Below are 24,573 nucleotides of genomic sequence, written 5' to 3'. Positions count from 1 at the left end.
GGTGAATAGGTGGATTTTAAAGAAATGCCTCAAAAAGATTCTCCGTGATAGTGTTGGGTTTTATAAGGTAGATTATTTTTTGGGTCTGTAAACGAAATCAATATGTTCACTAACCAAACAAAGCTATTGCATGAGCAAGATTTTTGTGGTATTGTTTGTTATGATGCTTGGCAAGATGAGTTCTAGCGTTTGAGTTTGTTTGACCTTTCCAATGAAACGTTCTGAGCACGAATTCCCCTTTTCGTGTGTTTGAGCCTGAGGAGGAACAGTTGGTATCAAATCTACTAGAACCAGTTTCATGAACGAATGTGCAACCCAGCGTTGACCCAAAGTTTTTGGAAAAGCCTTCTTGTCAAATATAGGTGCATCTAACTGGAGTTCTAAAAGTGTGACTATTCAGATTATAGGTACTGGGCAGCACTTAGCTGCAACCGGCATCCCAGTTTATTCCTTAATCGCCGTTCAAATGAATTTCTAGAAGCTTTTCAGTGTCGTTTTTATGGTGTGATATTTCAAAACAATGGCGTCAACACAGGAAATTTCAGTGAAATTGTAGGGATTGGAGGGAATGAACAGGAAAACGGAAAGATGCTTTTTTATATCGACACAAGAACAGACCAGTTAGGTTGATGCAAACTTATGTTAGAGTATAAAATCTCCCAATTAGATGTTTCATCTTTTCGTTTGTTTTCTTTTTGTCACTCACACCCTTCGCTGGAAAGTTCTGAAACTCGCAATCCCCTCGCTTTGTCAACATTGACGCTTTCACAGTAATTGAAAATGACCCACAAAAGTTTGGTGAACGAAACATGAAGGATGGAATTTAATTTGATTCATTTCTACAGACCTTAGTTCGAAGGATGACTGATCATTCGTTCTTGGGACTTTGAACTGTATACTAATATCCAGGAGTGGTAAAGTCTGTGTATCACCCACTAGACAACCAGAAGGACGATTCTTTGCTGAATCACTAATGAAGTATGCTCCCAGGCTGTCCATTTCATGATTATTTCATGGCAAGCTACATAGTCGGCGTCTTTTTCCTAATTGTCTTCACACCCAGCTGGACTTATTCCCTCCTGTTATGATAAAATCTAATTATTGTTTCTTTTGTCATGAGAAAATATTTGGGATGTGTATACTTTTATGCTTGTGATAATCTTAAGCCGGTTCTGCGCACAATTTGATAAACCAAGTCCTCTATTCTTGAGCCGCAAATCGATCTTCGTAACTGAGAATGATACCTGTCGTTATAGTTTCCAGATGAACATAGATAAATTTGACGCACAATTTTCGGGTACACATCACACAAAAGCGGCCACAATCTATACACTTTTTCAGCTGAAAACGGGTTCCATTAGGCCATTATCTATCTAGCCAAAGATACATAGTATACCCGCGCCGCTAAAACGCAGGTATCAGTTTGGGTCATGAAAATAAGAACAGTGGGGATAGTGATCGCTAATAGAAAGAATTGTCAGCCAATAAAGCTTTACCACTGTGTCTGGGAGTTTATTTATTTATCCTTCGGGAGAGAGACGGTCGGCGAAGTCTTGCAGGAAGGGCTCCCGGGGTATTTTGCGGAACGCCTAATGGCCACCGAACTGCCTTTGACTCCAAAGTTTAGTAATTTGTGTTGGAAAACTGAGTGAATTTTAGGGTAATTATACAGGGCGAATTGAACAAATATAAATTCACTCATTTTCCAAGCCCTAGTCACATAACTTTAGAGTCATTTGGCGTTCCAAAGACCGTTACGTTCGGCGTTCTGAAAATACCCAGGATTTCGTTATTCTCAAGCCAGGGAAGTTTAATGAAAGGTTGAAGTTTTGATTCATGCTTAAATGAAACTGTAGAGCTTTTGGAATAATGTTAATAGCCTAGTTTTTCACGTCCCCCCTTGAAATAAGTTTATTCGTTGAGGGTTGGCTAACTGATTTCTTCGACGTGTACCATTCTTGTAAAGTTGGCAAAGGACCATAATTATATTATATTGGCGAAGGCAAGTTCTTATCTGTATGTCGCTGAAAGGAGGTTGAACGAGTTTGCAGGATGAATTGCCTTTCACGGTCAAATTTTTCAGATTTTTCGTCTTCAAAATACTCACTTCATCTCTATGCTGGGGTACGCTGGTTTTCAATGGCAGAGATCTTGGCGCAGAATTGACGGCAAAACTATTTAAAGAGCTTTAAAATCTGTTGCCGTTCAGATAAAGAGCTTTATGGTTGGTGCCTCTTTTAATGCGGCTTTCGCTCTTAATGGAGGCCGTAGGAAAAAAAAAGTTCCACAAAAATTCGACATTTCTGTTTGTCTAATCCTAAGAGGTAAATAGCACGATGCAAAAGTTCTGCCGTCGAGGTTTCATTTGAATACGGTCACATCAAAGAATTTCGTTCACAGGAAAAGGAATTAATAGACCTATCGGGCTTATTGACGAATTTTGGTTTCCCATTTTTGACCCGAAAAAGTAACATTCTGACAGAAAAAGCAAGGTTATTCTTCTATATAGTACAAACGACTTGATATTTAAGTCTGCGCGAATGTTCAATTACCTAACTTCATAAAATCGGTCTCAAGACGCTTAAGACATCTAGATGTTTGAAATAATAATACGTTGTAAGTTTCAAATCCAAAATTCTAAGTGTCAACAAGAGCTTATCCTAGTCGAAGCCTGGAACAGACTAAAGGAGCCTAATGTCAGGATATGATAAGATGTACACCGAGTTCTTTAAAATTCAAGTCCCACAGTAAGGGTTCTACAAGAATTTAGCAGGAATTTTACAGGAATTTAAAAGAAAGCTAGTAACTTAGAGAGAGTGTAAACAGTGATTATCGTCACAAGGACTTAAGAAGGTAATTCAAAAGGGGGCAAGGGTGGCAGATTTGTGAGAGCACTCTCCTCCCTCCAAATTCGGGTGTTGACGCCATACGTAGGTTGAGTTTGTTCTGTGTTGCTTGTTGTCTCCTTTACTCCGAGAAGTTTTTCTCCGGGTGCTCCGGTTTTCCCCTCTCCTCAAAGACCAAAATTTCCATAATCAAATTCGACCAGGAATCAGGTGAAAGAAGAACCTCTCAGAAGTGGATGTGGTATCCTTAAGTCGTTATTTTATTTTACTCTATCAGTTATTTCGTGCAAGTACTTTCGAAAACTGACCGATTCTAAACTGATATTTCAGGTGTCGCACGTGATATGGAAGTAAGAGAGCTTAAGAAAAAACGGTCGTGAACAACGCACGTCAACAGGACGTGAGGCTTTTCCACTTTTAATATGCCTTGACGCTGCAAATTTGTATCGCTAAGTGTCTTCATTCTTGTAGACTGAACCAGAAAAATGGGGCAAATTTACTACCCATGTGAATGCAAAAAGTCTACATGCGTCTTGGCGTCTTTGCTTCAGTTTCCCCGGCAAATAAATGATCTTTTTCAGTACAAAATGAATGTAGCATTGAGGATGGGATTTTGAAAGATCTAAGTTGTGATTCAAATTTTGTTGTTCTTCAGGAAGGCATAAGGCATCGACTCGGTAGCCTTGGCTTGCACTCTTAGCAGTGTTTTTTTTTTTTTTTCCATCCCAGCACTTTCATGGCTCCGAGTATTCAAGCCTTTGCTCATATGGGTCAAAACCTAAGATACATGGGAGTATGTTTCCACCGAGGTCTTGTTCTCTTAGGGGATATTGCAATTCATATACGTCGAGGTAAGTGTAGATGTCCGTCGTCGTTGTGCACTAAACTTAGCATTCCGCGTAGATTTTCTCGAGAATCTTCCCGAGAGTAGATGAAACGGCCCCTACTCCTATTTTCAGAGGTTTTATTCCCATTTCAGTCTCGAAAAACTCGACTTGAGTAACAACACCGAGACGCAGCACAGAGAAGGAGAAGTTTTTCTAAGCGCTCAGGAAATTAAAATCGCCTAAAAAATATTTGGACCTGCAGAATAGATCTGTGCCTTACCTATTGAAAAATAGATCCAATCGACCACTGGAAATGACGAATCCCTGCTTTTATCTAAGTACCAGCTTTACTTGGAATGACCGAAAAAGCTTCGACACAGAAAAACGTGCCTGTTTCCTGCTGTACTGAATGCATTTTCTTGTGCTTATTGCTCATATCTACACATATCACTGTCAATTTCTGGAGCATGCGTGGTCTTGCCTCCTGCGATGGTATTTTGGAGGTTATGATGGGGCCAAAAGGCCGAAAATCAAATGTCAAAAGCTGTATTTTTATTATCATCGCCTTTTCCTGAAAGAAAGAACTGATGTGACGATAGGTTTTGCCCTTCCAAGCACAAATAGGGGACTTAAGCGTAAAGAGAACTCGAGCGACTTCGGCGTAAGAACAACAAGGGGGAAAACTAACTCGCAACTCGCTTGGGAAGCGGGAAAGGAACTCGTCACTATTCCAAGGTACCGGATCTGCTACAACTGGAAACAGTACAGGACTCAAGCTTGGACTTCAACAGTTTAATCTTCAGCTCGTCAACGTAACTTGTACAATCAATTAAATCCGCAATGTAAAATCGTACAAGCATGTACAATCGCAATGTAAATCGAAAAACAGGACTGTCAGTGCTCTATTTATACTAACCGATCAACTTATTACAACATCACAAAACAAATGGAAAGAAGGCTGAATAAAATCAGCTGAACGGCGAAAACAAATCTGGATAAATCCAGTTTTAAAGTTCATATGTTAAACTAAATAACTCAAAACTAAATGTTAGTCAAGCAAGTGAATTTAGGAAACCCACGAAGATTCAGCAGTAAAGCTGTGCAAAAGAATTCGAGTTTCCTTTGCTCAGGATCCCTCAAAATGTCAAAAGTAATAACTACGAATGGTTGGCATTTGAACAGGCGAAAGATCCAATTATTCAGTAAATAAGCTGTATAATTATCCAGAAACAAATTATCATTTTCAAAGTAAACATTGAAGTAAAATGTGTATAATCTAAGGGAACTAAAACAACTCAATGCAAATTCAATGTAAATTACGGCTAACACAACTTCAAAGGGAATATTTAAAACTAAATATGAAACTCGAATCAAATAAAGAATACATCGGAAATCTCTCCTTACACTGACCATCGCAGCATTTTCTAATTTCAAACCCAGGGGGGCTGGGTAAGAGTCCTTGTAATTGAACAAAAAACACTAGGCCCACATAGCTCTGAAGGGGGAAACGGAGATTTACAGAATCCTAAACTTTATTGTTTTGGGGGGGCCGATATTGAACGAGATGCAGCTATTCAAAACTCCAAAATTTGCTAAGAAATATATAGACGTCCGGACAGGGGAGGGTGTCCAGCAAACCATGCATCTCTTAGTACATTTTCGAGTATTTAAATAGCTGTGTCTTGTTCAATAGTCGCCCGATTAACACCAAACTTGAGAAGAAGCGCGTTGGGCTCTTTCTGACTATCTGGGTTACGTGTTGTTTATCCCATGACAAACGGACTCGTACCCAGCCCTCCTTGGTTCAAAATCAGGCAATGTTTTAATTAAGTTTTCATCTAAAACCTAAAAGACTAAAATACAAGCTAAATCCAACTAAATCCAACTGCCACGTCTTCATTTTTTACTTGTTTTGTAATATTAAGGTGCTGGGGCAAATACCTGAAATATGTTTTAGAGTGTTCTTAGGCAGAACGGTGTTGGTTGTAGAACAGTAAATAGAACCTCAATAAATGAAGAGATTGCGCCTTCTTAACACGAAGAAAATAATTCCTAGCTATCAATTTTCCCCTCCGAAGTGGAATTCCTCCCACGGTCCTAGTCTCAAAGTTACCTGAGAGCTTGATGAAAATTTTAGCGACTAATAAATTTTAACTTTGAAAGAAGACGTTAATACCTAGACAATTTTAACTTTGAGGCTATTAACTGCAACCTGTAATTTAAGTAGTTAAAACTTCTTGAATCCAAAGAAGGCTGCTGGGCCTGTTGCAAAATTACTTAAGTTCTGTATTGAAAGTTATTCTTATTAGCCATTTAAGTGGAAATTCATCAACATGACTCCCATCAGTCCTCCCAAAAAGAATACGATATAAAAATGGAGACCACTTTCTCCCTGTCTAGTTTTTGACAGTTTTAAAAGAATCCTTTTGGATTGAGTGTACTACGCCTTTCACAGCTACCTTTCTCTAATTTTTCAGTAATTCTAAATCACTCATTTCACTGTATTACATGTCTTAAAATGTCCAAGGACTGGCAGAAATGTCTCAACAACAGAGAAGAGATCAACTCAGTTGAGGTAGATCCAAGCAAATTGCATTGATTGACTCAATCTGTCACAGACGTCTTTTGGCAAAGTTGAACGCCTACAGTTTCTCCTCATCTGCCTTGAGGTTAGTTTCCTTCTTCTTTGTGGACCGTCGGCAGATAGTTAAAGGTTTAGGAACATGTTCTATCTAAAGGGACTCGTAAGTTGGTGTGCCTCAGGGGTATCCTTGGGGGCCCATTTTGCTCAAGAGCTTTTTATTAATGGCATCACTTGTCAATGATACTATGCGCATATGATGTTACAGGTTATTTATTACGGTACCTCCTCTACTGCAGTGCAGTTTGTTTTTAATCAATCATATTATCCTGGTTTGACAAAAATCGTCTGCTTATTATTTTTTTGTCTGAATGACAAGACCCAGGCGCTTCCTATGGGGCTATATCCGTAAAACTACGATGTGTTTCTGAAAAATGTTAGATTGGAGTCTTAACTATGTAGTGAAGTACTGGGGGGTCACACCGGACAGAATATTAACCTTTAAGGACAGTAGTATTTGACGTATGCTTGGGCAAAATTATTCAAAATCGCGGCTTTTCAGCTAAGGCGCCTTGGGCAATACAGGTTAAACCGGTTTTTAGCGAGACAAACTTGTTTTGGCCAAAATAAAATGGAGGACATAAAGCGCACGATCAGTGAAAGATTGTCTCGGTCTCGTGTTCTTGAACGATGACTTGCATCCGCAAAAATCCAGGTTCCAATCCTGGTGTAAGCCCTATATTTTTTTCAATTTTTCCCTTTTCACGGGTGATACCGATTTTTTGGAGACAAAACATAAACTGAGGCCTGTCCGCCGATTTTTCACGTTTAGCCCCCCAAAACGACATTCTTAGAGCATATCAACAAGATAACACCTCTGCCTCCAGGAAAGCAGCCTACTTTTACACCAAAATAGGATCAGATTACATCCCTGCTATAGGCTTCAATGCAGAAGGGCAAGTCCTATAACAGAAGCTCACCGAGCTTTTTCATTCCATGTGGCGGCAAGAGGTTATTCCTTGGGGAACTTAAGGATGCCTGCATTGTACACCTCTGCAAAAGAAGGGAAGCAAGCAATCAACCGACAATCACCAAGGGATTTCTCCCTAGTTATTGCTGACAAAATCCTTGCAAGAGTCGTCCTTAACCGCCTTATACAGCACCTGGAAGATGGTTAAGCTCGATTACCAGCCGCTGTTCGGGAAAATGAGCCCGCACTCATCCCCCCCCCCCCCCCCCCACCGAAAAACCGGACCCGGGAGACGGCAGAAATCGAGCCTAGAAGTCGCCTAGAAGATGGTCACCTCCCAGAAAACTGCTGACATGGTGTGTGCTGGACGGCATGCCCAGCCAGGAAAAGTGTCAAGAACAGAAGAGATATCTCTACATAACGTTTGTTGACCTGACAAAGGTCTTTGATCATTGATCGCGCACTGTTTGCCTGATAATAAAATGAAGAGCATGGTTCATTAATTAACACGTAATTTTTTCACTACCTCGAGAGGATATTAATTTCGTTTTGTAACTTTTACCACCCGAAGAAGTTCAGATTTGTTAATGTCGATGTAGAGAGTTTCTAGAGAGCAACCCCATACCGATTCGTCTCTAGCCAAGACGCGTGTCAAGTGATGTATTTTTACAGGGGTAGGAGTGTTCACCGTGGTATAAGGTCTTCGTGGTTCTAATGCTCGAGCAAGATTCTTGGCAAAGTGGGATGGTATGAAGATTATGTTCGAGTGGGAAGAACAATGTCTCAGGAGTAAGCACAGTGAATGAGGGAGATATTGTTCAGCACACGAAAGCTGAGTCTTAGATGCGTTGAAACCATGTTGATAATAAATGAAGATGAGAGTTCATGGTATAGGGGAAACGTTTGATGCATATTCAGAAGTGTCAACTGCATCCAACAGTAGAGAGATGTTTGCAAATTTAGACTACTTGATAGTTCAACAGCATCAATCATCACAGAATACTTTTCAGAAATTGTCACAAACCGGCGCTTTGCCTTCCACTTCTCAAAACTCCTTGTCCGCTCCCAGTTCGTTCACATAAATTCTACCCTTTCAGCCTCCCTGCCAGTCTCCCATGAGGTGCCGCAAGGGGCTATTTTCTCGCCTTTCTGCATATACATGAATGACCTTCCCTTTGCTTCTTAAAAATGTTGCCTTAAATCTTATACGTCGATGACACGAACGTTTACGTATCGTATTCTAGATTCCGCCATAGCAGTCCCGAAACTAGAGCAAGACTGTCATGCATCGAGTTGCAACATGGTGCTGCGAAACTCATCTTCTTATAAATCCAGCCAAAACCAAGTTCCTCTTGACTGCATGGGCAAATTTTAAGAAGACTACCCGAGAACTTGTCTGTGTCCTTTCTGCGAAAATATCTTGAACCTGCTATTTCAGCCAAAGCCTCGAAGTCTCGAATCTGTAGTTTCTTTGTGTCTATTTAAGTTATGCCAGATCAACAGTGTCAAGTTTAAATTGGATTAAAAAAAAACTTACATTATTAATTTTATCGCTTGTTTTCATGCAGTAAGATGTTTTATTGCTCTACGGTGTGGTCGAGCACATCTGCTTCTAATGCAAAGAATTTTCAGGTTGCTACAAAATTTCGCTTGCAAAATTGTCACGAATTCTAGGAAATATGATCATGTCACTCCGCTTTTGCGCCAGCTCAACTGGCTACCTGTCAAACAGCTTTTATATCCGAGAGAGACTTGGTTATGGCATATACTGAGTGTGTAAACAACCTCGCTCCTGCCTATTTCTGTGACAAATTCCGCAAACGATCCACCATTCATGGCCTGGTTATGCGCATGCGCTACACCCTAGAAATACCACTGCTTAAAACGGCTACTGGTCAGCGAACGTTTATTTGTAGAGCTGTTAACACCTGGAACAACTTAGATGACAATTTAAAAGCCTGCTCCTCGTTAAAACGTTTCAGAAACTTAATCAAGGGCCATTTAATTTCTAAACAATAATTTTAATGTAATATATTTCCTTTATTCTTTAGTTTTATCTTGTAAATAGTGACTGAAAAGCCCCAAGGGGAATTACTATTAAAGTGTGTTTATGAGTTTAAATGATTGATATAAAAGGTACCTCTGAGAGACCCCCAAAATTTTCCTACCTGTCTCTTTTCTTGCAATTAAATCCTCGTCAATTCCAATGCTCGATCTGTGAAACCATAAGCTCACCTGCATGCGTAACAACAGCCTCTCGTTTGTCAAGACTCAACCTCCAATCTTCTACCATGTTCAGCAATGCAGCACAACAAGAGTATCCCAAGGATAACCAGAAAGGTTGGATGAGAGACTTGGTATCGACGCTATCGCCTGATGAAGACCTGCAGTACGCGGTCTAAAAGTCGCGATCAATAACTAAGTGACTATCGTGATTCTTTAAGAGGAATAAAATAAACCACAGTGATTTTGAAGGAATGTTTTCTTAAGGACGAGTGGAAACTTTTCTGTCGAGCACTTAATACGATAATAGACCAATTTCGATATATTAAAATTCATTCTTGGCTCAGAGGCTAGGAGAAATGAAACAAAAGATATGTAACATTCATTGCTGGGCCTTAAGATGAGTTCTCTTGTTTTATTCCCCAAGCATCGATGCCAAGTCTACATTTTTAATATATCGAAATTAGTCTATTGCTTTTGTGGATTTTTTTTTTTTACATTCGCCTCTTCTTTCGTCTCATTTTATTGTTTCCCTCCTCCCATTTCTTATTGTTTTTCTCCACTAAATAAGGAGTCTTGTTCGCCTAACCGAAATGTTAGGCAATAAAATATATCTTCATATGTGTTAGATGCGTCTTGCATTTCATTAAAAGTTTTATTCTTCATTTCTTGTCTTGATACAAACACACATGCACGCAAAGATCCCACTTATCGTCCCTTTTGTTTGCCAAAGTTGTCCTTTCAAGATCGCACGCATAGCGGACCTATATTATATTGGGCATCCCATCCGGGTTCTCGTATTTACATAATCTCCCACAAGCCTTTGTGTTTATGTGCGATCTTCAAAGTGGATAAAAGTGAAGAAGTTGTAGGCTGAAAATATTAAATAACACCGAAAATGTCACAGCAAGAACATTAATGAAAAGATTAACCAAAGTAGTTCGGTCTGGGCATGGGGGGCCAAAGGGAAACAACAGCTGCAAGGAAGAACCGGTGATTACAGACAGACTGAAGGCCGAAGACTTCGTTTTCACACAGGTTTGAAATTATTCACATCGATCATGATTAAGCTTTAATTTCTAGTTGTTGCAAGCAAATGAGCAATTAGCTTTAGTTAAAGTTATCTTTCAACGTTTCTAACAATAAACTAGCGCTTTATTTTTGTTTCTGTTTTCGCAGACTTCGCGTTATGGATTTCCATTTCAGCCGACTTGCCTTGCTCACGACCCGGTTCAAAGTATTTTGGCCATAGGAGCTTATGATGGTTCCGTACGAATGTATCCTTATCTTGCAACATGCTTTTCCACGTAAACTTACGATCATGAACTTAAAAGTCTTTCCTCTTGAAACTCCAATATACGTGCTTTTAGTGTGTTTTATGGCCAGCCAGTGTAATAAGTTTCTTTTTTTTTACACAAACAAATTGTCCTAAGACTTAAGTAAGCTTTAATAACATCACGCGAACAAGCTTTAATACGAGCTGATTGTGAATGGGTTTTTATTTGGTAATTTTGTATTTATGTACAAGGAATATTAATTTCTCTGGAAATTTGTTGGTTAGATAATCACATATTAAAACGGATGCGGCAGTAAAGTACATGTACGTGGTATTGTCTATTATTGCGGTGAAGAAATATTATTGTTATATTTTGTTGTTAGTCATCTTTTGGGAGGTCTTCCCTGAAAGAAACAAACATGTGCAATCTCACATTCAGCGTTTTGCAATCCGTCGGTTTGTTTTCAATCGAAATGACCGTCAAAAGGTGTCGACAAAACATCACCACATTTTTAATCATATCTTTAAGTAAAGTTTCGCTTCTAACAGTTTTGTCTAATTAACAGATGATCGATTACTTTGAAAACAAGAGCATTTTTTCCTTGACTAGCATTCATTGCAGCCTTGGGCAACCCGGGGTTGAATGTCATATACAGCACGAGAGTGGTGCTGCCGTTAGAGATCTTATATTTCTCATTAATGAGGTGAGAACAAATCGCCATCAATACAGTGGTTTTTAAGTTTTCAATGGTGTGATATCAAATGCAGCAGTGATTCTTGACACGTACTTGATTTTTATAATGCTAATTATAACTATAGACTCGATGTTTTTTTAGGAATGGTTTTTATTAAGTTTATTTTAGTTATGAATCTTTTTTTTTTGGCTCCCAAGTTGTTGTTCACAAACGACTTCCTGACTTCATGTTTCAGTAGTCTTCTGGTTATCAAAATCACAAGCTCATTTAAATTAATATACTCTAGGTTTGGCCTGTAGGTTTTCTATTTTTCTTACATGAAAATTATTTCTTGCTGAAAATTGGACAAAAATCCTTTAAAAATTATTCCCATAAGAGGTAAAAACAAAATACAAATCCTTACAACTGTGAATAGACAAGCAAAGAATTATTGTGTTAATGCTCCCTTCGCGTGTTCTTCTTACGTTTCATTATTTTGGACTTAATAATACAGGGAAATCGTATCAAATCACATTTAAAATGTAGAAAACCAAGTCATATCATGTCATCAAAAAGTACTTTAAAAGAGGATTCATTTGAATGATCACACAACAGGAAAAAATTGCTGATCCAAAACAATATTGCACAGTAGGTCACTTTTGAATGGTTACACTTGATGACTTCATTTATAAATTGACATGTTAGAACCATTTTGAACATTATACAGGTAGTAAATAGTACCACAGCAGAGTACTGCTCAGTAGCTTGAATGATCGCACTATATAGGCATAAAACGGGGAAGGTGGAGGATAACACAGTATCGTCTCTCCATTTTTCCTTTTCTCATTCCCCCTTCCTTCCTCTTCCCTTTTATGATTCAAACAGGCTGCATCTTGCACAATATAACAAGTGCTGCTTAGAAGCTTTCAGTTTGAATAGGCTGGATTTGAATTCCAGCACATTAAAAGAAGCCTATTCAAGTGAAGGCTTCTAAACGATACTTTCTTGCTAGCAAGGCTTAGAAGACACAAATGAACAAATCTGAAAAAAACTTTCATTCATTTATTTTTGTTGGTGTCCTCTGAGCCTTAAAAATGAAGTTTAAATTTAATAAATCAAAAGAAGCATTAACTTTGTCCCAACGGAGAGATTTATCCACGGAGTTAAAAATTGGAACTGCATATCATGCTTACTTGTTATAATTCAAGGAATTTTCTCTTCTTTTTACAGAAACTAGCACTTCCAAATTTCAATTGGTCATTTGCATGATGATGTCATTTGACTACTACTACCAGAACCCATTGATAAAAGCCTTGATTTGCACCAGGAAGCTAAACTGTGAAGGATTCTGGTCGTAGTGGTACAGTAAAATGCTGCGAAGAAGAACCTAGGATTTAAGAACCTGCGGGCAAAAATTTGTCATTTTAATGCTTTAAAATATGAGAACCAGTTTAGCCAAGAAAAATCAACAGGTTCTTATATGTGGGGTTAGACTACATTTTCATAAACATTTTGACCAAAAGTCTGGCTTTAATATGGGAAATTTATATTACGTTATATAATAAATGTATAATGTATACAACCATTGTTGAAAACTGCATATCTTCTAGCTGTTAACCTAGTTTTGTTAGATTTTTGGTTAATAAATGCCTATTATGAAGGACAAATACCATTTATAGCAATTTCTTGTAATCAACAACAGCATCCTTCTTCATAAAAATTAAGAACCTAATTAAGAACCTATTTAGCCTAAACTTCCAACAAGTACTCCAAACTATAAGAATCAATTTTGCCAAACTTCAGAAAAGGTTCTTCTTCGCGGCATTTTACTTTAGTAGTCAAATGATATCATTGTCCAAATGGCCAATCTTATCATAAGGGATTCAGACAAGTCTGTTTGTCTGAAAAGACTACCACTCTTGCAAAGTAACTTTGATCGATGTACCTGTCTTTATTGTAATACGGGTTAACTTCCACTAAACGGCCACCTGTTTAGCAGCCACCCTCCATTAAGCAGCCAGTAGTTAAAGTCTTGAAATAATTGTAGAAAAGAATGGGGAATAAAACCTTTGTTAAGAGGCCACCTCTATTAAGCGGCCATGGCCACCTTTTGCCTGTCCCAACAAGAGTTCTCAAATTGTTTTCACCTTTATTAAGGAAAAATCAAACCCTTGATACACCTAGTTTGGCTTTATTTTAAGATATCTGCACTGGCAAATTTGGCACATTTTTGCATGGTTTTTAATAGTCATTTTATGGCTAATATCTTTACATCAGTACATCAAAAGTATTTCTTGGTTCTTGAGGAACTAAATTATATATAAACTGTTCTTCATCACCCAAAAGGTGTTAATATAATTACCACCCAGGGTGGCACAGAGAAAAATCAACATTTTAGAAAGTCCTTACAGTTATTGTTAAAAAAGAAATGGAACACAAATAAGGACATAGAACAGAATAATCCTGTGTTCAACCACCATACAGCTCCAATATTAATCCGCCTTCTAGGGCACAATTTGCTATTTTGTAATTTGGTCCATTTTTTGTCATCAATAACTCAGCTTTACTAGAATTCTAACCTTTGGTCGAACACAGATCTCTTCATTACATTGAAAATTTGCTGGTGGAGATACCTTAAGATTAAAATGTATATTGAAGGAAAAAAAATCTTAGAGAAGGTGATGATGGATTGTGGACCAGTGATGGTTCTCCTATCGCATGTTTGTTTCAAAAAAGTGATGTTTGTGCTTAAGATAATTCTGATAATATGATGAACCTCTACTGAGTGGCCAGTCTCCATTAAGCAGCCACTTTGCTGGTACTCCGAGGGTGGCCGTTTAATGGGGGTTCAACTGTACTACTGTTAATTAAACCAGTTACATTCTTTCCTGGATCCCTTAGTTTTTAGTTGCTGCTGTGAATGTTAAAAAAATGTGACTGTGTTGTTGTCAAGTCACAATTCACAAAGTGACTCAGTGGCATTTTGTTTTGACAGGGAGCTTTGATAAGTCTTTGTGAAGATGACTACATTCATTTGTGGAATTTAAGACAAGCACAACCTGCTCTTGTACAGTCGTTAAGATTTAACAGGGAAAAGTGAGTATTTTGTACGACTGTGATGTTCCATTTTGGATAATTATATATAGCTTACATCTTTGGCTCCTAGCCACTTTGATGAGAAACAACTTGAACGAGTATAGATGTTACAGAGGAGTTATTTATACACTCAAACTTCTTATAAGTTATCACCCAAGTGCTGTGATTGGTGGTTCCTTACAGGGTGTACTGTGTTAGACTGAGAAAACAGCCAACATTTCACTATGCCCCATTTGGTATCCCTGTGAAATGACATCTGAGGAACAAGTGCAGAAATTCCAATTGACGTGGAAGATGGGATCAATATACCATTAAGTTGATGGTATATTTGCTTGGAAACGAGGTTGATTAGTGGTATATTTTCCTGGAAATGAGGCAGTACTGGCCAATAGTGAACAAAAAAATGGCATTCACAGCTACCTGAAAATGAAAAAGACGCTATGGGAGTGTACACTTCGGTGTCGTAGTTGTGGACTAATTGTGAATGCAGAGGAATAGTGAGAAGTGATATTTTTCGAGATACCCTTCCATGCAAATACCCTTACTCTTCTTTGGTGTTTTCATGTAAGCAACTATTTTTTTGTTTTAGTATTTTAGCGTGCCTAAGAGTGATGGTTGAAATCTCAATCTTCTTGTTTTTATTGTAGATTAACTTGTATGCACCTACCATTTTCATCCAAGTGGCTATATGTTGGGACAGAACGAGGAAATATCCATGTTGTAAATATTGAGAGTTTCCAGTTATCAGGGTACACAATAAACTGGAATAAAGTTATAGAAATGTAAGTAATGTTACCTAGCTGTGTCATAGTCATAGACTGTTATAATGTCTAAATTCTTCAACAAAAACTGAACTGATTAACATCAAGATCGGTGATCAAGCGATTAAGACAACAGAGAATATCTAGCTACTGGGTGTGAACTTCGATGAGAATCTAATTTTTAGCCAACATATTAGCGAATTATGCAAAAAGACCAGTCAAAGGGTAGGCATTCTCGCCAGGTTAAGAAACTTAATTACTATGGAGACTAAACTATTACTTTATAAAACTGCTATCATGCCATATCTCACCTATTGTCATCTCACATGGCATTTCTGTAAGGCGTCAGATACAAGAAAGGTTGAAAGAATTCAAGAGCGGACACTAAGGATACATGTAGTTTATAACTCACATTCAGAAACATATATGAACTTGTTAGATCGTGCTAAACTACCAAGGCTTCTTAATACGAGATTACAAGACATAGTTATACTCATGTGCAAGGTTAAATATAGGCTAGTTCCTGATTTTATTTGTGACATGTTCAGTACTAAGTCTTGCAAATATAATTTTAGAAACCAAAATTTTGATATTCCTACATTTAATTCTGTGTTGTATGGTAAACACTCTCTTAGATATCTTGGACCCTTTTTATGGAACAAGCTAGATAAAAACATCACTGAAACGAGCAGCCTATCTACAATGAGGGACAAAAGTGTTGACACACTTCCGCAAAATGGCCCCTTTTTGCATAGTGGATATACTTATCCCCTTCCCCTGTCTACCCCGACCCCTTCCCCCCAAAATCAATGTTGAATTTTGGACCCTCAAGTCTTTTTTTTACTTCAGACAACATTGATTCGGAGGGTCGGGGGATTTACGGCGTTTAAAAGGAATGAAATAATAAATGAATTAAATGTTTGTTAAAAGCACCCGTTTTAAACAAGTGTGTCAACTACTTTTGTCCCTGATTGTCTGAAATATAAATCTGTGTTTTCCGGCTAGATTTTTGACGCTGCTGAATTTTTGTGCGATGACGTTACTCTATGGGCCAAATTGTTTGTTTTTAAACACCAATTTATAGAGTTTCGTCCTGATTTGTAGTATACGTAGAGTCAAATGTACGGAGCGTATGTCATTACTTAATCTTGTCCCCCCGCGCGCGTTCCTGATACCCTGTCGGGTCGAGACGAAATGATTTGTGTTGTGATCAATGCCGTTGCTGCGGATGTAATGTTTTCACAAGTATTATCAATAGTGGAAAAAGGATGGAAACGTTAAGGTACAATGAAAATTGTTCTGGTAGATGGTTAACTTAAGCGAATGAAGTACTGCAGAGTAACAGAGGGGACATGCAATATTTTTCTGACATTGACCTTTGCCATTAGTGAAAGGACGTGAACAATATACAGGTTATGAACCTCATAAATGATGGGCCAGCCGTTTGTGCTGTGCCCTATATATAAATAGATGTGTGTGTGTTTTTTTTGAGACCTTTTCTAACCTAACTGATCCAAACCTTTAGCGTAGGTAGGCGTCGAGGTTAGGAATGTACTTTTGTAATGGTTTTACAAGACCGCCCGCCATTTATTCAGTGGCATGATTGTTTATTGATGTTGGACGGACAACTATTTCATTTCCCAGCTCGTAAATCGCATAAAGCCAAAGAAATTGTTTTCAAAATAGACACACCAGTTTGTATCATCGCCAAAACAGCAATTACTTTGGCCCAGAAGTTCACCTGATGACAAGCAAAGCGGGTTAACACGTGATCGATGACGGCCGTGCGCTGGTAAATTTTCCTTTTTTATGCGCTAATTCCTCACAAAAGGCAAAAGAAGATTCCGCTATGTAGAAAGTGCTTCGCAATACGTATTCTTGGCGAGAAAAATTCCAGCGATGTGGCGCGAATAAGGAGTTTCAACGGTTAACTACGAGAATACATATCGACATTAAGAGGTCATAACAGACTAATGTTACTTTCCCTTTGCCGAAACATGGTTAACCGTTGTAACACGAAGGAAGCAGTATTTTCCTCAGTTTGAGCTGTCCTTTTCTTTGAGAGTCAAATACCAGTTCATGTTTCAAAGCTCTCTTTTCATTTTCTCTGCTGACAATACACAAAAACACAGGGTTTCGCTTGAGAAATGCAGTCGAAATACACAGACATATGCGCTTATGTCACGCTATTTGCGTTGCGTTATCATGTCACACAGGGTGTCACGAGGTGGGATTGAAAGTAATTGTTTTCGTGTACACTTGCAATGTTTGCTACGCTGTCCTTAGTTTTTTATTGAATTGGTCATGAATTTACCTTCACTTTTCCGTAGTTTCGATATTGAACGCAGTGACGGCCGCTCCTCACTAACGCTCCATATTTCCGTGGCCGGCCAGTGACTATCCCCACTACGTGTCAATCTTTACCCTACCCGTGATTGTTTGGGCCTTAACAATAGGACAAAGTGAAGAACGAGAAATATCCACTTTATTAAAAATATTTTCAGTACGCACCCCCTTGAAATTCATCAAAAATTGTACATAGGCGCGAGTTTCAGCTTTCTTTTTTTAGCTTGTAAACCATATCGCCGTTAATTCTGGATATCGCAGCCCTTTTATTACGTCATCGCGTAATTCGAATTGGCCCTATAATTCGGTCGTGAATAAGTCTATATCACCCCCACCACCAATAACATAATTATGTCATTGATTCCTTTAATTTCAGTTAAAATCAATGTTATGCACGGCTCAACTTGTGTGCAGTAGCACAATTTTGCGTTCAGACAATGAGGGACAAAAGTGTTGACACACTTCCGCAAAATGGCCCCTTTTTGCATAGTGGATATACTTATCCCCTTCCCCTGTCTACCCCAACCCCTTCCCCCCAAAATCAATGTTGAATTTTGGACCCTCAAGTCTTTTTTTTACTTCAGACAACATTGATTCGGAGGGTCGGGGGATTTACGGCGTTTAAAAGGAATGAAATAATAAATGAATTAAATGTTTGTTAAAAGCACCCGTTTTAAACAAGTGTGTCAACTACTTTTGTCCCTGATTGTAGGTTTAAGTTTCATATTAGATGTAAGGATCTTACTGAACTGATAAATGGCAACAATTGCTCCGCGTGCGTAATTTGTACCTCTTAAGTTGTACCCGTGTTCATAGAATTGTTTTGATTATTTAAGCATATAAATGTAGATATAATATAAATGTATAGCATATAAAATTAATGTATATATAATATATAATTATAGGATTATACTAAAGCTTTTTTTATAGCTTTTTATTTCTTATCTTTTATTTATCATATTATTCATTATTTATTTTATCTTTATGTTGTGTCCCCAATTAGCGTCAGCTAAATACATCGACACATTCATGAATAAAGTTCATCATCATTATCATCATCAACACAGTAAAGAATTGAGCTTAGTATGCTGCAAGCACCCACTACTAAGCCTGAGAGAGAGCCATTTTGCTTTCATTTTTAAACATCGCATACCTTCAACATTATATCCATCTTTTTCTTTAGAGGGTCTTGTGATCATAAGTACATCCGGGCTTGAATTCCAGATAATTTGTCCTTTGGGCAAGCAGCTGTCACGATTTTGCTCGGCTAGTGCCACTTCCTGCTCATCTTTAGTTAATGATTTTGTTAGAGGATGAGTTGCCTCGACTCTTGCCCATTGGGCAAGTAAGCTTTAACATTTTTTGAGCCCTGAGTACATGGAAACAATAAATACATTAATTTTGAAATTCCCTTTTTTCTTTTTGTTTTGTTTCATTGTCTAGAAAATGTAAAACTCACCCAGGTCCTGTTGTACATATTAGTGGAAACCCTGTGGACCCTAATAAGGTAGTTGAACATTTCTCCTTATGACTGAAAACTTAATGCAAGTTGCATTTGCTTTGTTGCCACGGTTATGTAAGCATTACCTTTCATAGATAAATTGTCTCAATTTTAAGTGATTTCAATGGTGGAATCGGACAGTTAAAAATTATTTGAAAACAGTCATGTGCCTGGAGTTCACTGAGCTCTTCAAATAACTGTAATCACAATTTTATTTTTACATTTTAGAAAGCTCCCATAGTAAAGCAGGCGACATGCAAATCAAACATATAATTTTGAAATTGTTCAAGTTGTTGTAAAATCTTTCACTGTATGGATGCATTACAAGGCTCAAATTTTCTATTATGAACATTAAACAGTGTACATAGTGTTTAGAAAATAGTGTTAAGCATTGTTAAATTTTTCCTTGTTGTTTTTGTCATTTTTTTATGTTTTCTTTCAGTTACTTTTAGCTTTTAATTCTGGAACAGTTGTTGTTTGGTCCCTCAGAGGGAGAACAGTGGAACAAAGATGTATTTTTCCTCAAGTATGAAAGATATGTGTTTTTTACATTGTGCTAGTTTATAATTCCTCCTTTTTTTCTCCAAATCTTCCGAGGCATTTACACTCTTTGTGAATTATATTATTCATTCAAACTGTTTCACCATTTCTGAATGGCTCAAATCCCCTGGCTAATTCTTCATAACCAGCTGGCATTGACCAAATTTGGAAGTTGTGGCAATATACCATCAATTTGATGGCATATTTGCTTGGAGATGAGGTTGATCATTGGTATATTTGTCTGGAAACGAGGCAGCTTAGCTAATAGTGAACAAAAAAAAGCTGCTGTAGAAGACAAAGAAAGAGCTGAATTTCTGACTATCATAGGGGCTGTCCATGCTTGGTGCACAGGAACCAGTGCCAGCTGGGTACTGATACAAAATGGTTCCTGATATGTAACCATGTACATACTTGTTACTACTGCCATTTTTAAGCTTAGCAGAGAGTACAAAATAATGGACTTCCCCAGAACTAACAGAAACAGCATGAAAACGGAGACCTGGTGCTGACTATTGTGCCCGAGTACAAAGTCTCGACTTTTTACTTGGGTACCGGCACTGTGCCTGAAATTCTAGAGTGGTTTCTTGAAAAAAATGTTTGTGTACTTTTAAATTTTATGAGCCTTCTATTTAGCAACTTCTTTTGAATTGCTTCATAACCAATATCCTTTTTCTGTTTTTCTTTCCAACAGCCAGTCATTTCTGCTCATTGGTTAAATGATGGAAAACAGTTTATGTGCTCTCATACTGAGGGCACCTTGACAATATGGAGTCTGAAAAGTGGGGGGAAGCCAGTGGAAACAATAAGACCTCATAGTGAGTGTCCTCTTTGAAGATGGGTAAAATCCCCTGACAGGGGTATGGTGGTGTCTTGTCTCCTTTGCAGTGAACGAGGCCTATTAGTGGGGAGGGGGTGGGGGTTGGGGAGTATCTAATGTCTCTGGTCTGGATGTCAGTAGCTGTTGTTTCATGTATTGAGGAGGAAGTTAATCCTTGTCAGTATTTTAACCAATATTGTTGTCGCACTTGTCTTTGTTGCACTTGCAATTTCAACCCAAGTCTCTCTTGACGAAACCTTTGTGCTCTTAGATCACATGTTGAAGTAAATATTGTTTATACCAGAAAAAATCCCATCTTTGTGTCATTTGTCCCCATTATTCTCTTAGGGGTATGTTGCAGATTTGTGACCATGTTGCTTGTCAGAACTTTACCCTTACGGTACCCTGTGAAAGGCATTTTAGCATTTTTCAAATTCTAAGTCAGTCGTAGTCCAGGAAATGTCAGATGACATGTAGTTCTTTATTATTTTTTCCATGTTGTTTCACATTGTTTAACTACTTAAAGCTCAGTTTTGGTTCTTACTGGAATTGTCCTGTTATATGTGACTGTCATACATGTACTATGTAGACAACGAAAATTTGGGGAGGGAAGTACAGTGCTGTTAGGCGTAGTGGTTGTTGTGCCTTGTATTGCATAATGGGAGATTATGGAAGGTGAAAGAAGAACAATGTTGTGCAAAATGTGCAACTATTCAATATTATTTTGCAGAACCTTCCATCTTTTCATGAAATTGATTTGCTGTTGTAAACTTTACAACATGAAAAAAATTTCATCTCTGTGTATATAGTCGATTTATATATTTTTATTATATAGTCAACTCATTGTGACTATATAATAAAGAAATCAAACCGCCGCCTTTATGCTCTAAGAAAACTGAAAGCTTGTGGGGTGCAAGATGGGGAGTTGGTGGCTGTGTATTGTTCCCTACTAAGATCTGTTCTAGAGTATGCATCGGTAGTTTTTGCAGATTTACCGCAGTATCTCTGCATGGCTTTAGAAAGAGTGCAAAAGAGAGCCCTACGAATCATCTTTGGTCCTGACTTGAGCTACAAGGACACCCTTGCGCGTGCCGGGCTTCTGTCTCTAGAGGCCAGACGCCACCTGGGGTGCAAGAAATTTGTGACGGAAATTATGCACGCTAGCCCGCTTTACCCCCTAATATCCAGCAGGGTCATCTCGTCGCAAACCTCGTATTCACTGAGGTCAGGACCATCATGCCATGTGTTACCCGGCCGAACTGACCGGTTCTCAGAATTCGTGTCAGTTAAATATTCACCGTATATCAATTGTGTGTAATAATGTGTATGCGATTTCTACCATATTACTACTTTATTATATTTATGTTTTTATATTTATATGTTTATATGTATAAGTGTATGTTTGTAAGTGCTTTGCCTGACCCTACCTGCAATTCAGAGAAATCTGCGAATGGTGGAAATAAACAAATATTATTATTATTATTATTATTATTATTATTATTATTATTATTATTATTATTATTATTATTATTATTATTATTATATGTTGTGGTTCAATTTTATCCTTGGTTCAATTTTACTCTCCTTTGTTTTAGGGTATGGAAATGTATGGTAATGAGTTTGGAATCAATGAGAGTAAAATTTAAACCAAGAATAAAATTGAACCACAACATATATACATGATGTGTATAATTAGGCTTTTTATTGTATTTGTTCTCTTACACCATGTTGTTGATACTATATTCTCTTCTCCTATCTTCCAGCAAAATCTGACAAAGGGAGACCTTGTCAAGCAATATTTAAGGTCCAATGGTTAGCTGTAAGCTCTGGGTATGTCTTTCTTTGCTCAAGAATAGAGATTACCATCTTTTTCTTAGGGTATTTTCTGAGGACATGTTGACTAGACTAGCCGATTGAAAGGTGAAGCCATAAAAGAAATCACCTTGTTAAGTGTATGACACCTAGGATACCTACATATATTTGTTAGTCACACCTTTAACTAATCTGTTTTTATGAAATCCTATCATGTGACCTCTGTGTGGTTCCAGAGAATATTCTTACACACCGCACAGAGAATTTGTCTAACTTCCAAGGGGGATGGAGGGGGGGGATTAAATGACAATATTATTTTGAAAGGAAAAATGAAGCTATAACGTAAACTTGAATTTTCAAATGGGTGGAAGGGCGAAAGCCCTCCCCCAAAAAACACTTTTTTTGTCTTCAGCAGTAAATTTTACATCATATTTAAATTTGTTGTTATACATTTGTTATGCTCCAATTTCAGGGATCCTTTTGTTCTGTTTTCTGGAGGAACGTGCAGCAGTAAAAAGAAAGGGCTAACATTAATGCAAGGCAGTAGATCATTGAGAGTCTTATGTACAGACACTGTGATTGACTTCGTTTGTATTACATCAACACCGTGGGGTGAAGGTGAGGACAGTTTAATTTGGCAATAAAGTCCTGACCAGTTCATATCATTCTTTATCAGGGCTATAAGGGAGACTACAGTGTGACTGTAATTATGGACCCTATTGAAATAAAGTGTCATTCAATCATCTACATGTACACAGTGAAGTTTACTGCAAATAGTTATGGTGAGTCCTGGGACTCATCTTGTGAAAAATCATGAATCCAAGTCCAGTACCAATGAGTCCCAGTTCAAAAAACAAGAAGTTCTACATGTAAATTGACTCCAAAACTCTGTTTTACAGTGTACTGAAGTTAATTTAGAGTCCTTCTATTTTAAAGCACAAAAAAGGCTAACAGAAATATGCCTAGTTTAACAACAGCCATAATAACTACCACAGAAATGACACAGACAGGATATTCTACAAAAACTCGTCTTCAGATCGATCGATCGATCTTTGTGTCCCACAGGACACATGCCATGATTTATTTTGCGTCTTTGGAGATTTTCAGGCATAAGGGAGGCGGGACGAAGAGGTAACAAAATCACTGTGTACAGTGTATTATTGAGTAAATGAACGTACAAAAGTTTATCATTGGCAATGTTCATGTGGTAAGACTTTGCATGACAATCCTGTACACTTTAGGCCGCAGAGAGCTGGCATGAAAACCTCCAAGATATAAGTCGCAGTTAATTTTTTATCTCAGGTCGTTTTGTTTTCTTTTTGTTTTTGGGTATGTTGATTTGTGTGCTAATGAAGGTGAAACAAAAGAAAAATCAAAATTACCAGAGATTAACAGTTAACTATACAAGATATTTGCCATGCCAGTGATATACAATTTATGAATATTTGGTGTCTTGAAAGGATAACATGTTAAGTATCTATTATATTAATTAATCATTAGAAACCAAGAAAAATATTTTAAGCAAGGATACAAATGTAAACTGTACATGTACTTGTAACTGTACTTAAGAATTTGCAAGATATAATTATTACGTGTACTAAGTATTAGGGAGTATGTTTAAAACCATAATACCCTTCTCATCTTCCTTGACAGATGTACAAGATCCAAGAGCTGTTGTGGTTCTAACACCAATAAAGATCTTGGTATATGACCTTCTTTCATCCTCTGCAAAGTATGTTATTTTTTATAGTCACCTTTCTTTTCTTATCCTTCCTCCATAATTTATACCTTGGCACACATTGTGATGATAGGTTCATGCAAGCCTTTGTACTATATCTTCTGGACACTACAATCCTTCCCCTCACAAAAAAAAGAAACAAATAAAACTAGAAGTAAAAACATACACGCACTTGTGGGCAGATGGAAAAGGGGGAACATATTCTCTCTGTGGTGTGACCCTTTGGATTTTTTGTGGTGACTTAAAAGTTAATTGGCATGCAGAGAGATTTTTACATGAACCATTCAAAATTATAGTGGTAACATTGGCACAAGCATAACTTATGACAACAAAAAAGCAAATTAACCTCATTTGAACAAGAAATAAACTTAGCCAATACCTTCCATTTTGTATCCTTTCACTAGGATTCTAAACTTTTAAAGAATTTTGGCCGGTAGAGAATAAACTTTGGCTAAGATCCAATAATTTCCTAAGCTGCTGTAAGCTGAAGTCAAAATGAGTTTGTAGGAATTCTTTGGAGTCAAGGATATAATATTTGGCTTAGTTTGTAAACTCTGCATACATC

General features: G+C 37.7%; 1 protein-coding gene across 1 annotated transcript in view; it reads left to right on the top strand.

The window, feature by feature from the left end:
* Positions 1-10,286: 10,286 nt before the first annotated feature.
* Positions 10,287-24,573, top strand: part of LOC140952912 (syntaxin-binding protein 5-like) — a 32,173-nt gene continuing 17,886 nt past the window's right edge. Inside the window, exons 1-11 of the mRNA XM_073402369.1 lie at positions 10,287-10,485; positions 10,627-10,724; positions 11,346-11,427; positions 14,393-14,493; positions 15,141-15,275; positions 19,044-19,107; positions 19,544-19,627; positions 20,333-20,456; positions 22,222-22,288; positions 22,743-22,888; positions 23,924-24,002. Of these exons, the coding sequence (XP_073258470.1) occupies positions 10,366-10,485; positions 10,627-10,724; positions 11,346-11,427; positions 14,393-14,493; positions 15,141-15,275; positions 19,044-19,107; positions 19,544-19,627; positions 20,333-20,456; positions 22,222-22,288; positions 22,743-22,888; positions 23,924-24,002 (1,100 nt within the window). The 5' untranslated portion in view covers positions 10,287-10,365. The remainder of the gene's footprint in view (positions 10,486-10,626; positions 10,725-11,345; positions 11,428-14,392; positions 14,494-15,140; positions 15,276-19,043; positions 19,108-19,543; positions 19,628-20,332; positions 20,457-22,221; positions 22,289-22,742; positions 22,889-23,923; positions 24,003-24,573) is intronic.

The sequence above is a fragment of the Porites lutea genome, chromosome 1 (assembly GCF_958299795.1).
Source record: "Porites lutea chromosome 1, jaPorLute2.1, whole genome shotgun sequence".
NCBI lineage: Eukaryota > Metazoa > Cnidaria > Anthozoa > Scleractinia > Poritidae > Porites > Porites lutea.
This window is presented reverse-complemented; position numbering and strand designations above follow the sequence as displayed.